At 36.8% G+C, this 14,198-nt stretch overlaps 1 protein-coding gene across 4 annotated transcripts in view; it reads right to left on the bottom strand.

Moving 5' to 3' along the window:
* Positions 1 to 14,198, bottom strand: part of CADPS2 (calcium dependent secretion activator 2) — a 506,811-nt gene that overhangs the window by 55,040 nt on the left and 437,573 nt on the right. For 3 of the 4 annotated variants that reach the window (XM_075928806.2, XM_075928789.2, XM_075928797.2), the window contains exons 19-23: positions 13,332 to 13,473; positions 13,082 to 13,201; positions 6,040 to 6,195; positions 2,069 to 2,216; positions 298 to 312 (exon numbers count right to left, since the gene is read on the bottom strand). In XM_075928806.2, coding sequence (XP_075784921.1) covers positions 298 to 312; positions 2,069 to 2,216; positions 6,040 to 6,195; positions 13,082 to 13,201; positions 13,332 to 13,473 — 581 coding nt within the window. The remainder of the gene's footprint in view (positions 1 to 297; positions 313 to 2,068; positions 2,217 to 6,039; positions 6,196 to 13,081; positions 13,202 to 13,331; positions 13,474 to 14,198) is intronic. The other variant, XM_006122581.5, reaches the window with a different exon arrangement.

The raw sequence follows: 14,198 nt of genomic DNA, 5'->3' as shown, positions 1-14,198 counted from the left end.
ACTCCAGCTGATCCCAGGCTCCCACAGTGCTGCCCCTTTGAAATGCTGCGGCAGTGTTTCAAAGGGGCAACACGCGATTAACTGCTCGATTAATCGCGAATAATTTTTTCAATCGTGCGATTAATCACAATTAATGTCTTAATAGCTTGACAGGTCAATATCTCTTTAGGAAACTTGTCCACCCATGAATAAGGAATCTGTCTGAATGGACAGGAACAGTAACAGGTAGCTTATAACAAACAATGAATATGGACAACCGACAAAAAGCAAGCAGTTTCTAAAACAAAAGGCACTTACCCACTGACCAACAAACTGGATCATGTCATGGAAAATCAAAATAGGAAAAGCAGATGATATGAGGAAAAACAGGAAAATGATGAACATTTCATTAAAGTGGAAAATTAATTATGAATAAACTACTAACTTAAATAGATGAGCTAACAAAATGAGGCACACTGCCCCAAGACAACACAAAAGCTCAATCAACAGAAATGATATAGTTGTATGAAATGATTCAAACTGCCTGTAACAGAGGTAAAAAAACAACAAATGGTCTGCTAGCACTTTATAGACTAACAAAACATGTAGATAGTATCATGAGCTTTCATGGGCACAGCCCACTTCTTCAGATGACCGGAGTTATAAAAGTGGGCTGTGCCCACGAAAGCTCATGATACCATCTACATGTTTTATTAGTCTATAAAGTGCTACCAGACCATTTGTTGTTTTTTTCTGTAACAGACTAACTCGGCTACCCCCTGAAGATCCTGTAACAGTGGTGTGAGGTATACGTTTCTGCACAATGTAGGAATAATGTTTGGTGTTAAATTCTGACAGTTTGTTTCCCTCCCCCACCAAAACCCAAACAAAATTACACAATCACCACCCAACCTAAAGCAGTACCAATTGTGCATTAGTATTCTGGATGGCTTAGAAACCACTATCACCATTGTACTAATTATTCCTGATAGGAGTGGGAGTTTCTATATAACAAACGAAGATGGGGCAATTGCCAAGTAAGGATGTACATCCATCCCCAAAAGCATGGGCCATTGCTCAATACAGAGATTCTATCTTCAGTCCCATTTGATGGCCTCTACACAGGTTCTAAAAGAGTAGAAGATGAAGATTAACTGTTGTACTTGATAGTTTTTTTCCACTAGCTACAATTATTTTTATTGTGCACATAGGTGCAAATGTCAGTCAGAGCATTAAAGGAACCAATTACACATACGTTTTATAGAGGTCTATATAACCATGGCCAGTGTGGAAAAAATGAATAAGAAAAAGTTATTTACTTGTTCCCATAACATAAGAACTAACGGTCACCAAATGAAATTAATAGGTAGCAGGTATAAAATAAACAAAAAGAAATTTTTCTTCACACAGCGCATAGTCGGCCTGTGGAACTCCTTGCCAGAGGAAGTTGTGAAGGACAGGACTTTAACAGCGTTCAAGAAAGAGCTAGATAAATTCATGGTCATTAGGTCCATCAATGGCTATTATCTAGGATGGGTACGAATAGTGTCTCTAGCCTCTGTCAGAGGCTGGAACGGGTGACAGGAGAAGGATTGCTTGAAGATTCCCTATTCTGTTCACACCCTCTGGGGCATCTGGCATTGGCCACTGTCAGCAGACAGGATACCGGGCTAGATGGACCTTTGGTCTGACCCAGTATGGATGTTCTTATGTACATTTAATCAGGTGAATAGTTTGCTCTAAAGAGGCTTTGGCTCAGCTGTGCTATTAAGTTACCATCATAAATAAGGGTGGTTCTCTGATGCAACTTAGGAGAAGCTCAAGAGCAAAATCCCTTCTAGTGTCCCCTTGAACACAGAGTAATTATGGGTATTCCTCTGTCCACTAGGACTGGGGGATGGGGGATAGTTTGCACCCTCAGTGATACGCAGATAGTTTCATAAACAAAATGAAAACTATGCATATCAGAACACAAAATACATAAACAAAAACAAAAACTATTTTTAGCCCATCTAGTAAAGACAGTCCACAGTTCTAGTCACCTGTGATTAATCGAACAAGGCAGTTAAACATGCATAATTCAACCTACCTCTTGCCCACCATCCAGAATGCAGAGTTTTGCAGTTTGCTTTTTGGCATCAACTAAAACGTTAAACATTGTACATACAGACGCAGGGATGCGCAAGTCCATTGATTTGTTTGTCTTTTGCAGCTTGAGTTCAAATGCAATTCTTGTTCTATTTATTTAAACATGAATTCACAACATGAAAGTCTGTCATAATTCCAGACAACTGATGTGTAAAAGCAAAAGTCTCATTATAAATGTGTTAATTTTTACATCAAGTCTGTGAGCACCAGAGTGGAAGTGTGTAGTAACATAATACTACAATCAACAGAGTAAAATATTCAGCTGTTCAGTAGAACCTGACAGTAACAGTAATCTCTAGGTTCTGCTTTGATTTAGCTAAATAATGACTGGTAGGCAAAAATAAATAAAATAAACAAAAAATAAAAAAATAACAATCTGCTTCCTAATCCATTATCTGTGAACAGTTTACAAACAGTGAAAACAAGTTCAAACAAATATCTAGATCTTCTGCATGAAAACAAAATAGCTCAGAATATTGATATCTCACTTCTGATACATATGACTAAAAATCCTCTTACAACTTTAATAAAAAAGAAAATCTTTAATAAAGAAAAATTAAATTATTTCCTTTTATTTTGAAACAAAGATAGATATTGAACACAAAGATTGTTTCTTCTCATGCTGGTGTAAATAAGGAGTAACATTACTACAATCAATAAAGTTACATTATACTAAATTCATAGTGAGATCAGAATCAGGCTTTTTTATTATCCAAATATAAAAGAGACAGCTAAATCAAGCATTTACATTACTACAGAAATATAATTCTTATAATCATTAAACAATTTGCATAAATCAGCTGAAGTGTTTCAATTTGTCTCTTCCCAAAAAACTTTCCTCAGACAATGTTCCATTTGATTTGAGAGTGTGACAAGATTTCTCATGTGGCAGCTGCAATATTATTGCTGTTTTGAGACCATTTACAGGTGTCTTGAACATGGAAACTCATGCTGAGGTGAAGCTTTACACAGCTGAATTAGAATGCTCCCTACAGTGAGCATATAGAGGGCTACTGAATAATGTGCCTGCCCCACTGGAGATGAATTTGCTGAAGGACCACGATGACCATGTTAAAGATTTAGCAATACAAGTTGTTTCTAAGCATCTTATTAAGCCTATGCATCTAGAAACCATCTGTTTTCCTGATTTGATTATCAGGCCTTTGACATTCCAAATTTGCCTACTGCAAGATGCTCTCCAAAGCCAAAAGCCAACTCAAAAGGTATAGCTGGTTCATTATGTGGCATCTTGCCTCCTAACAGACAGCTTAGAATGACAACAGTGCACCTATTATCTGATCCAGTTCTGATTTGCTATAAAAAATACTTTAAAGAAAAGTTCTGAGTATACTAGGTTCAATTTGATTAAAGACAGCATTCCAGATATATCTTGTTGGACTAAACAGATCCCAGTTTCATTCATACAGTAGTATTTCCTGTGGAATGTTCACAGTATACCTTTTCTATATAACTGGTGGACTGGCTAGGTCCATAAAAGCTATGTGAGGCAGCTGACATTGGTCACACAAGATTTGTTGGCATCAGCAGTGAGTAAATGTAATTTCCCTGGTACAGTGACCCATGAAGATAACGTACTGACTCTTGGGTAGAAAGAGATGATTGGGGAGGCTTTTTGACAGAGCTTTACCATGAACAGATAAAAGAGGAGACCTTCACTATGTTTTTTTATAGAATAGTAACTGCATGTTTGAAATCACTTGGAATGGTCTTAGGCTTCCAAGTGGAAACATGAGTGTTAAGGATTGTGAATATTGTTCTGACACCACGATGAAGCAGTATGTACAGAGGATAATCCTTTTTGCTGAATGGTAAATTTGAGCTGATTTGATCAGCAGCTTTGCTAATTTTTTTCCTATGACACTAGAGCTTGAAGTGTTTCTACTGACAATAGGGTCCCAGGCTCTTTATTCAGCAAGTCACAATTTCACAATGGTAGTTAATAGTCTTGAACCAACTGCACTTTGTGGTGGAACACTTTTTCAAATCCACAGATGTAATTCATTTATTTCTAGAACTTGATCATGTTACATATTTGCAGTATCAGAAGAGTTCTCTTCTACCAAGAATTTTTTATTGAAAATTGAAAGTTGATTTTTAGCTGGAAGGAGTGATAAGTGAAACCATTTTCTTTTAGGCCACTAATCTCAGGTTCCTTCTTGTCAAAAAAGACTAGAAATAGGATTTAAAATCTTCCTAGCACTCTGAAGGCAGTAACACAGACTTAAAAAGTGGCCTTAAAATATTTCTTTTCAAATGTGCGTTGTCAAGCTGCAGCCACAAAATTTGCATCTGGGCCCATTTCACGGGTAAACCTCCATCCACATTTCTGTCTGAAAAATGGATTACTGAACACAAAAATAGGTATGAGAGCTAATGATTATTCATTTGCCATTCTAAATACAACTTGTATAAACATACTGTACAGGAAGAGCTTAGATATTTGAATTTTCAGCCATTATGGTAAGCACTAAGTGCTGTTTAATAAGTTTCAAAACCAGGATTTTTTTAAAATGAAAAAATGGCTTTTTTTGGAGAGCAAAATTTTTTCCTGAAGAACTATCAATCTACCCTGTAAAAATGTTGTTTTTTCAAACACATAGGGCTTTTAAAACAATATTTTATTGAAAAATATCATGAAAATAGTTAGCAATTTTTTTGTTTACAGAAAATTTGGGGTACACTAAGCAAAAATGTCAATGGCAATTTTGATATCAATTTTTAAAACAAATATTAACAATATCATGTTAAATTTTGATAAAACTCCAAATGGTTCCATTTCAAATACATAAAAATGAAAACAACGTTGACATTTTAATTCTTCATTACGATTTTGTTTTCAACCCAGCTCCAATTAGATATAATTAGGTAACAGTTATAATAACTTACCAAAAGGTATATATAACTTATAAAAATATAATGTATAAACAATATCTAGCTTTTGTTTACATTTAGTAGCAAGGTTTTTGTGACATATCTTTAAGATGCCTGAAATCATACTCTGTAGATACTTTATCTTTAGTGATTGGTTTACATTAATTTCTTTTCACATTTTTCAAATCTACCTTTTGAAAGGAATAGGGACAGAAGCTTCCTTTAAAACAATTCCTCTGCCTGATGCTAGCTTTATGATACAGGAGAAAAGTGTGAGATGGGATCTGTGGTCCCAAGCTTTCCATGCTCCCATAGTAGCTCTATTATTTATTATCATAACACTTAAGAGTTCCACTCAGCCAAGGACACCACTGTGCTTGATGCTATAAAATAAAATCTCCTTAGAACAAAAAGCCTGGACCTGCCCCAAATGCCATGCCTTATATCCAAGTAGAAAACAAAAGATGGATACAGACAGATAGATGGGAACTGGGGTGGGTACAATGAACCAATGAGGTAATTTGGTCAGTGTGATAGACAGCAGTCTCTGCACATCATTGTCAAGCTTTGTGTAGGCATCATGGAAAAGGAGGGTTTTAAAGGAGGATAATGAGATAGCTGTGAGGCTATTTAAGGGGAACACTTCCCAAGCATGACAAGTAATACTGGAGAAAGCTCAAAGGCACTCAAATGAAAACCAAAGAAGCAGCTGACAGAGGTAGTTTTCCTGGACCAAGTGGCAGTGGGATTTAACATCTCAGTAGTGAATGAGAGAGACCACAGTAAGATGGTGACAGGATACAGAGAACTTTAAAATTGAAGGCAAGCATCTTACATTCAAAGAGAGAGAAATGAGAGAGTCAGTGAGAGATGCAAAGAAAAGAGTGACATAGTCAGAAAGATGTGCTAGAGTCTCTGCAGCAGCATTCTAAATAGACACCACACATCTAGACATTCCACGGATGTTCATTTCCAAATGTCTTACAACTTTTAACAGACAATGTCAAAATATAACTGTACCTTTTGACGCAGGCTTCTATCATATCACTGGCCATAAGTTTAAGTCTCTGCTCCAAATGATGGGCAAATTCTGGTTCTGGCCAGTGCAGATCGAAAACAAACATCTGAAGTGCATCAAGTTTCCAGAAAAGATCTTCTGATGTAGCTGAACCATTGCTATAAAAAAATAAAAACACATTTATAGGACACATGAAAACCCTCCCACAAAATTACTTGCAGAAGTAGGGTCCGCCCCTCCTTCTAGTTCACTTCCCACCTGCAGCTCCCACAACAAAGTTGGGTATTCTTCAAAGAGTATTAGAGTGGCCGTGGAAGTCCTGCCTCTTCGATTTAACATGATTTTCTTATCAGTTCAACCCTGATATGATCGAGGTGGAAGAGTGAAGTGAAGCAACCCAAATTCAAGAGAAGAAAGAAAACTATATGTGGGGGGAGGGGAAGGTTATTTAGGAAATAACTTTTTCACAACAGCGAACACTTGCAAATGCCAGGAGTTGCAGTGTTACCCGTGGCTCAAAGGAGCTCCTGGATCCCATAGTGAGTTCGGAAGACACATGGAGCTCATCGCAGGGGGCTGGGAGCCACAGCTCCTAGCATTTGCAAATTTCACCATTTGTGGTATATGTAGGAATGCATCCACCACAAATTATGAGGGTTTCCTATAAACTTTTGATACATGCAGATTAACTCCCATAAGGGAAGTAGTACAGAAAACCTCCAAAGCAAGGAAAACCAGAACTCACATTAATGTCAATGTCTCTAAATCTTTTGCATTTGCCACAATTTTAAAATTCTCCCTCCTGACAAACTCATAGGTTTTAATAGAGACATCATTCATCATTAGTTAGTGATACCATTACAAAATTCAACCTGAAGCTCCACCTTCAAATGTGCTATGAATGTGCTTGTATTCAAAGCCTTGAACTGCTGTGCTGAGGGCCCTAATGCTAACCAGACAAACATTTCAGGTAGCAGATTGCAACAAACATCTGAAGCAAAAGTGATAGAATTTAGCACAGCAACTTTGACTCAACATCTTAATTTATAATTATTGCCATTTTCGTTCCTATATTCTCATGCCAAAAGGCCATAATCATGAAGGGGTTAAATACCCTCAATTCCCACTGAATGAATCAATAGGACTAGTGCTCAAATATGAGCGGAGTTAGGTTCAAAGAAATTAGAGATGGAAAAGGCCTGCATTATCTTCCTAATAATACTGGATTGTTCCTTATAATAGGTTGCTAATGGATCTGTCTCCTCCAATTTTAAATGATCCAAATATTGATGCTTCCCCCATTTCACTTACAAGAATAGCAGGCAACCTATTAGATTTCACCATTAGGAAGGCTCATGATATTTTGTCCCTGCTTATTATTACCCAATAACTCTTCATTATACCTCCTTGTTATACCCTTGAAATAGAACAACCACACCTCAAGAGAGAAGATCTATTGGGTTGATTAGGCTCCATCCTGATTCCCATCTTGAATGTGTACATTGCTGGTTTAGATTGCAAGCATTTTGAGGCAAAGTCTCTTCCTTTGAACTGAAGATTAAGCACTTATTTACACATTGGCAACAGTTTTTTATACAATAAAATAATGATCCTCTGTGCTGCTAGGGTAGAATTGTTCCTTATCAACTAATGAAATAACTCATTGTGGTTATTCTATAGGCCCTTTATCCTCTGGCATAGGTGCTGAAATTGGAAATGCTGCCACACTCCCAGCTTGAAGTGGTTTCCATCATAGAAGGTTTACAATTTGGTTCAATGACTCAGCACCTCACCCCCCACAATACAAATTGTTCCAGTGCCCTGTCCCCTGATAGTGAGTTTGGCCCTTATGTATGTTACATTATACTCAAAATTAAGCCACAAAATAAGATAGTCAACTGGTATGGATGGATGAGAAAGATGGAGATGCTAACTACAAAACAAGAATGGGGAGAGGGTACATAAATACACCAATATATTTTCTTATAAAAACTCAGTGTGTATTAACTTTGATGAGAGTAGATATCTTCTAGAAAGTAAAGTGCATTTATTTGCCAAATGTGATAACTTCTATTTGATCTGCAGGGATTTTATGCATTTTAATTTTGTTCTCTTTAAATCATATTTCTGCTTAATAGGACTCCAAACTAAATGAAATCCTTTAAGACTCGGGAGGAATCATGTGCTCTCAAATATTGTCAATGTATTCTTATGCACGTTCGCTCCCTGGTGTCCACTTAAACTGGTTTCATTACACATCCAAATAAGGTTTTACAATTATAATAATTATAATAATAGCCATTGGTTTTTGAAATTTGAGAGATGCTCAATAATAAACATTTCTTGTTTTTATATGCTTCAGAGCTACCATTCATATTTATTATTTAGTTAATATTGCACAATGACATTCTGAACCATTTTTCTTAAAGATATAGACTAATACTATATACTACTGACATAAAAGGAGCTGTGACAACAGAAAGAAATAACATGTACCTAAATCACACATCTGTCATTTGATTATTATTATCTATTATAGTAAATTACTCTAGAGGATTATGATTTTACACTGACAGATCATTTGTACAGCAGCATATACTTTATCTGGCTTGATTCTGCGCTCTGGTCTTGATCCAGGAAAGCATTTAAGAATGACAATATACAAGCTTAAAGTCAAGAACAATCTGAAATGGTTTTGCAACTTGTGCACTTCTTGCTCTCCTCATCTGATTTTTTTTTTAGGATCCTATGCTGCTGCAGCAGTTTGAGATTCAAGGAACTGTAATCAGGTCCTTGAGGTTCCTCCCCTTTCCTGCACCAGACATATCTTGTTGTAGGGAGAAAATAATCTGTAGTGAATTAACTGGACACTGTACATAGGAAGAACTCCACAAAACAATGACTCTCCTACAGAGAGTCATATTCATTGCTGGTGTAAAAAGTGGTCCTAATCCCATGGGTTGTACTTGCTTCTGCCAATGGTTGTGTTTACAGTGACTGAGAATCATCTATTACATATATAACTGGAAAATAATTTATAAATGGAACACTGGTATAACCAAAACAAGCCGTAAATTTAACTGAAAAGCTAGGTTCAAAACTTGTAGAAGCATAAAGATTCAAAATGGAAAGGAAATACAAATTAGGGTTAGAGTAACAAATTTAAATTAACAAGTAGAAAAACTCCCTTTCTGGCTAATTAAAAGGTTTTACCTCCCCTTCCCCCACATACTCTGTCCCAGCCCTCTCAACCTTTCAGTATGTTTTCCTTAGCTGAATCTGGCAATAATTCACAGTGCTCTGCACGTCTAGCCAAGGTGTCCTCTGAGTTAACTTCTCATGGGACCAATCAAGCAAAATACTGAATACTACACACAGCACTTTACTCTCTTAATATCTCCCCAACCTTAGCATGCAATGCCCCAAATGTACCATTAAATTAAAGGACCAGCAAAAACAACTGAAAACACAGTAATGATGTTCTTGTAGAAGTGTAATGATAGAGAAGAGTACACATTTAGTGTTCCCGGCCACACATTATAAGAAAAAAAACTTGTCAATGGAAATAGCAACAGAATATCTACAGTGATTTAATATAGCCTGTATCAAGTTTAATGGCATATTTAAAAGGTAATGCTCAAAAGAATGAGTGTAAATTATTACTCTCAGACAGGAATATAATTAATACCCCACTTCAGCAAAGCACTTAAAAACATGTTTAAATATAACAACATACTTAACCCTATTCTTATTCAGCTAAACATTTAGGCAAATGCTCAACTGCTTTGTTGAAAGAAAGGGATGGACTTCATCATGTGATTCAGTGTTTTGCTGTATTGGGAACAACAGCTTTATTACCAGAATTTGGACATTAGCAATGTATGCCAGAATATTAAACTCTTGTCATTTCACAAAATGTCGACTAGATAGATGATTTGACATTCTGAGACAGTGTTTAAAAATAACTCAGTTAAATCATAGTTTCTGATGTGTCTCAGATCCTCACTGTATAATAAAAACTCCAGCACTGATAAAGATTTACTGTAAAAAATGGCTAAAATGGCCAGCGGTTATTATATAACTTTAAAGGAATTAATTGAAAATTGATCTGAATTCCACTGAATGCCTGTCATCTACAACTTTGAATGGAATTTCATTTCTGTATCAGCCATCAATGGGTTAGAAAAATAAGCATCTATCATTGGTTTCTCAAAGGCACACAAAAAGGACTTCACACCTCAGCTGATGTCCCAAGCAGGCAATACTTTTACTAGAATGTGCCACGATATCAGATGGCTAGGGGGGAAGGGAGGAAAGCTGGGGGTGGGAGGGGCAATGCCCCACCCACAAGAGGGAATACACATACAGATGCCACAGTGAAGAACAACATATTATTTACTATAATCTGCTCTCTCAAACATGATCTGAGTCACTTATCTTGAAAGTGAATATTCTAAATTAACTCATGCTCTTACAAAGAACAATGGCACAAAGGGTAGAAAGAACAGTAGCTGGCAGGCAGCTGTGCAGCCAGCCCTAGAAGCATACTGAAGTTGCTAAGCAAGATGTTTCAGTGAGCTTGTACAATGCCTGGTGGGCTGTTTGTTACTATTCCTTTCAGCAAAAAGGGCACTCTAGCAACTGCCTGCAAGTGCTTGGGAATGGCAGTACATGTACTAGCTGAATGCAGCACTTGACAACCCACACACCAAGTTTGCATGTTACACATGCTTTGCTGAGCACTCTTGTGCAGCACTGTGGCATCTGCCCTGTGATACTTTAAATGTGAGGATATTCCTTTATATTCTCTTCAAATAATTACACTCCAGTGCAGCCAATGGCAGAATTGGCCCTATGGTATTTGAACATCTTTCCTAATGCTCCTCCTCTCATTCATTTTTGTTACAATTATGCAAGAGTACACTTATAAATAAATAGATAAAATTACATTAAAAGAACATTATTAAGGTTGCAAAGTCAAACAATCAAAAATTAGGAAATGGCAGAATTAGGGTTTCTGGGCAAAGGCTTACAATGTGACTAAATTTGGATGGGTTTCCATGGAAATGTCAAAAGGCACTCCCTCACACCAGTTACAAATTACAAGTTCCTGCTCTACAGGCACTACCAATGCTTGAAGAAAAGAGTATTAGAATTTTTGTTAACACAAGCAAAATAATGTATCTGCCCCTACTCTCATTCTCAGAAATGGCTGAACCCTTTTGGCTGAAATTTTCTAAAGAAATAGCCTCATCAGACAACCAGCATAGAAAATTTCAGCTCAGTCAGTTAAAGCTGGCAAAAGTTATAAACAAATGAAGACAGAGTCTTATAATGGAAAGTGATGGGCAACACTACTAATAATACAGGTTGAACCTCCCAAAACCAGGACTCTCTGGTCTGGCAAGAGGACTGGCGGCGGGGAGCCCGAGACTGGAGCTCCAGTAGTGCAGTCAGGGCTGCTGCAGCAGTCCCAGTAGCAAGGCCAGAGCCAAGGACGTGGCAGCCCCGCAACCCGGCAGGAGGGTAGCTGGGGCCAGGAGCAGGGAGGGGCGGTGATCTGGGGGGCCGCTGGTAGGGAACCTCCCCTGGTCTGGCAAATTCCCTTGTTCAGGACTGGTCAGGCCCTGAGGTGTCAGACCAGAGAGATCCAACCTGTATTCTCAGCTCTGTCTATAATAATACCAGTCCTTAATATCAATAATTTTGGGAACCTACTATATATTTTCACATGGGAAAAACATTTGTGTGTAAAAACCTCCAGCTAGTCACCATGTATGTAAATTGTGAATTAAAATTCATTTTTACTGGGCAGCAGGGCTGTAAGTACAGATTATTAGAATACCACACTTAAGAACATGGGCTCTAATGAAAGCATAAAGTATGAAGGATACGGTTTAAGAAAGTAAACTTTCAAAAGACAGGAATAAGCAGGCAGGAAGAGTTCTGAAGGGCAAAACACCACTGAGTTGTGATTCAAAGTTGGAATAATGATTTATAAAGACACAAGTGTGCAGGTGCAAACTTGTAGTGTTACCATCAAAACAAAGACTGTAAAAGCCTAAGGATGAGGAGGAAAAAGATTGACAATTCTTTAGTGGAGCGAGAAAGAACAAATCCTATTACAGCTAATGAAGTGCCAAAAGTCTATAGACACATTACTCAATATACTTGGCTAGCTAACAAACACAGAACTTCACATGTGATGATAGATTTAGGCAGTTGCTTGTAAAAAAGTGTATGTTTTTCAAATATTAAATTATCTTTAGCATTAAAGGACTAAGTCAAAATGTTAGTTTTCAAAATGTAAAAATATTTCCATTTGTTGTTGTTTCTAGTGAACCCGCTCTTTTGGAAACTTATAATTGAAATGTTTCTATACACAACTATGTTCCTCAACTGTGCACACATGCATACTCAGACACAAACAGGTAGACATACTGAGCTTCGATAAGTTATTGTGGCATTGCTCAATTGGGGCATTGGCTACTGGCTCCATTAAAAATAAAAACAGAAACATTGTGGTGAAAAACCCCTCATAAAAACAAAATAATGGAAATCAAATTTGGGCCTCGTATTCTTAACAGTTCCATTTTAAGACTGAGAAATTAAATCAACAGGAATATTGCAAACAATTGTTAAAACTGCTTTCTGAACTATTTTGCACATGCCATGAACTAGTAACATTCATGCAAAGACATGAAGAGCTATTGCAGTTTATGAAAACATCGTCTAAGGACAAGTATTTCAATTTTTCTCTCCTGCTTATTGACTGAATTAGCAGCACAATTCTGACTGCTAACTGTACTACAACAAACCCTTGCCAAGTCAAACGGAAGGCGAGACATTAACTAACATTCTGCTGTATTTTTATGCACTAAAACTCATGATGCACTGACATTCCATGCTTGGCTCACAACTGAGAAATTATTATTTTCAACTACACAATCATAAGCACCATGCAATCCAAATGTAACTATACAGGACACCAGGTAGGCCATGCAGAACTGACATACAGTCACAACATTAGTGAAGAATACACACGTGGAATCATATAAAGAAGCCATCCAAGTTGGTGCAGAAAAGCTAGGTATCTGTGGAAGATTAAGAGGCAAACTTGGAACTTTCGGAAGAGCTACATTGGGAAGACTGTTGGTGATGCTCCTGTGAAAAAATAAACAATGTAGGAATACAATAAAAATAGAATTTAGAGGACAATAGAGCAAAAAAAAAAAAAAAAAAACAGATTGGATATAAAGATATAGGTATGTTAAGACCACCTGTAAACACTTACTTGACAGGCTGCCAGGACTCTTGTTCAAGACCTCTATGAATAGACTGGGCAATGGATGATTCCATAAGATCAACATAGCGGACGACCAAGGGAACAAAAATCTCTTGCAAGTGCTTGTGAAACTTTCCATTGCACAAAAGTACTTTAAAAAACAAACAAAAAAACCAATTCTCAATTACTCAACAAGCTGTGATACAATTTCATTAGCTATAGCAAAATCTGCTAAAAAGTTCTGGTACATAAATAGTTCTAAGAGCAGTGATGACATGACCCAACATGATTACCATGTCAGAGAAATACCCAAGGGCTTTTTTAAAGTTTAGACTAGTTATATTTCTCAGGAAGTATTATTTACATGAAGAAATTAACATAGTACTGACTGTTTATGCCAAGGCTAAAATTGCCCATTTACAGTCATTCTTGCTTTGTATCAATTTCTTCTACATTGTATGACTGTCTTGGCAAACAGAATGTTTGCATATTCTTGTATTATAAATAATTGAATACAATATGCATGTAGAGAATTAGGCCTCAGTTCAGCAAAGCACATAAGAATGTGCTTAACTTTCACTATCATGAAACTTAGGCATATATATATATTTTGCTGATTAGGAATGGATTTAAGATTGTGCTTAATGGATTTGCTGACTCTTGATTTAATAATTATATTTCCTTGATAGAATACTTGAATGCAAAGACAACAAATGAACAAAAATAAACCCTAGTAGTAATTAAATAATATTCTGTTATTTTTTATTTATATTACACTAAAGCTCAAAGGCTGTGATCAAGGTTGGTGTCAAATTTTACCAGGCCCCATGAATATATAGAAGTACACACAGCGTCTGCTACAAGGAGCATCCATTT

This window comes from Pelodiscus sinensis, chromosome 1 (assembly GCF_052426305.1).
Source record: "Pelodiscus sinensis isolate ZL-2025 chromosome 1, ASM5242630v1, whole genome shotgun sequence".
Taxonomy (NCBI): Eukaryota; Metazoa; Chordata; order Testudines; family Trionychidae; genus Pelodiscus; species Pelodiscus sinensis.
This window is presented reverse-complemented; position numbering and strand designations above follow the sequence as displayed.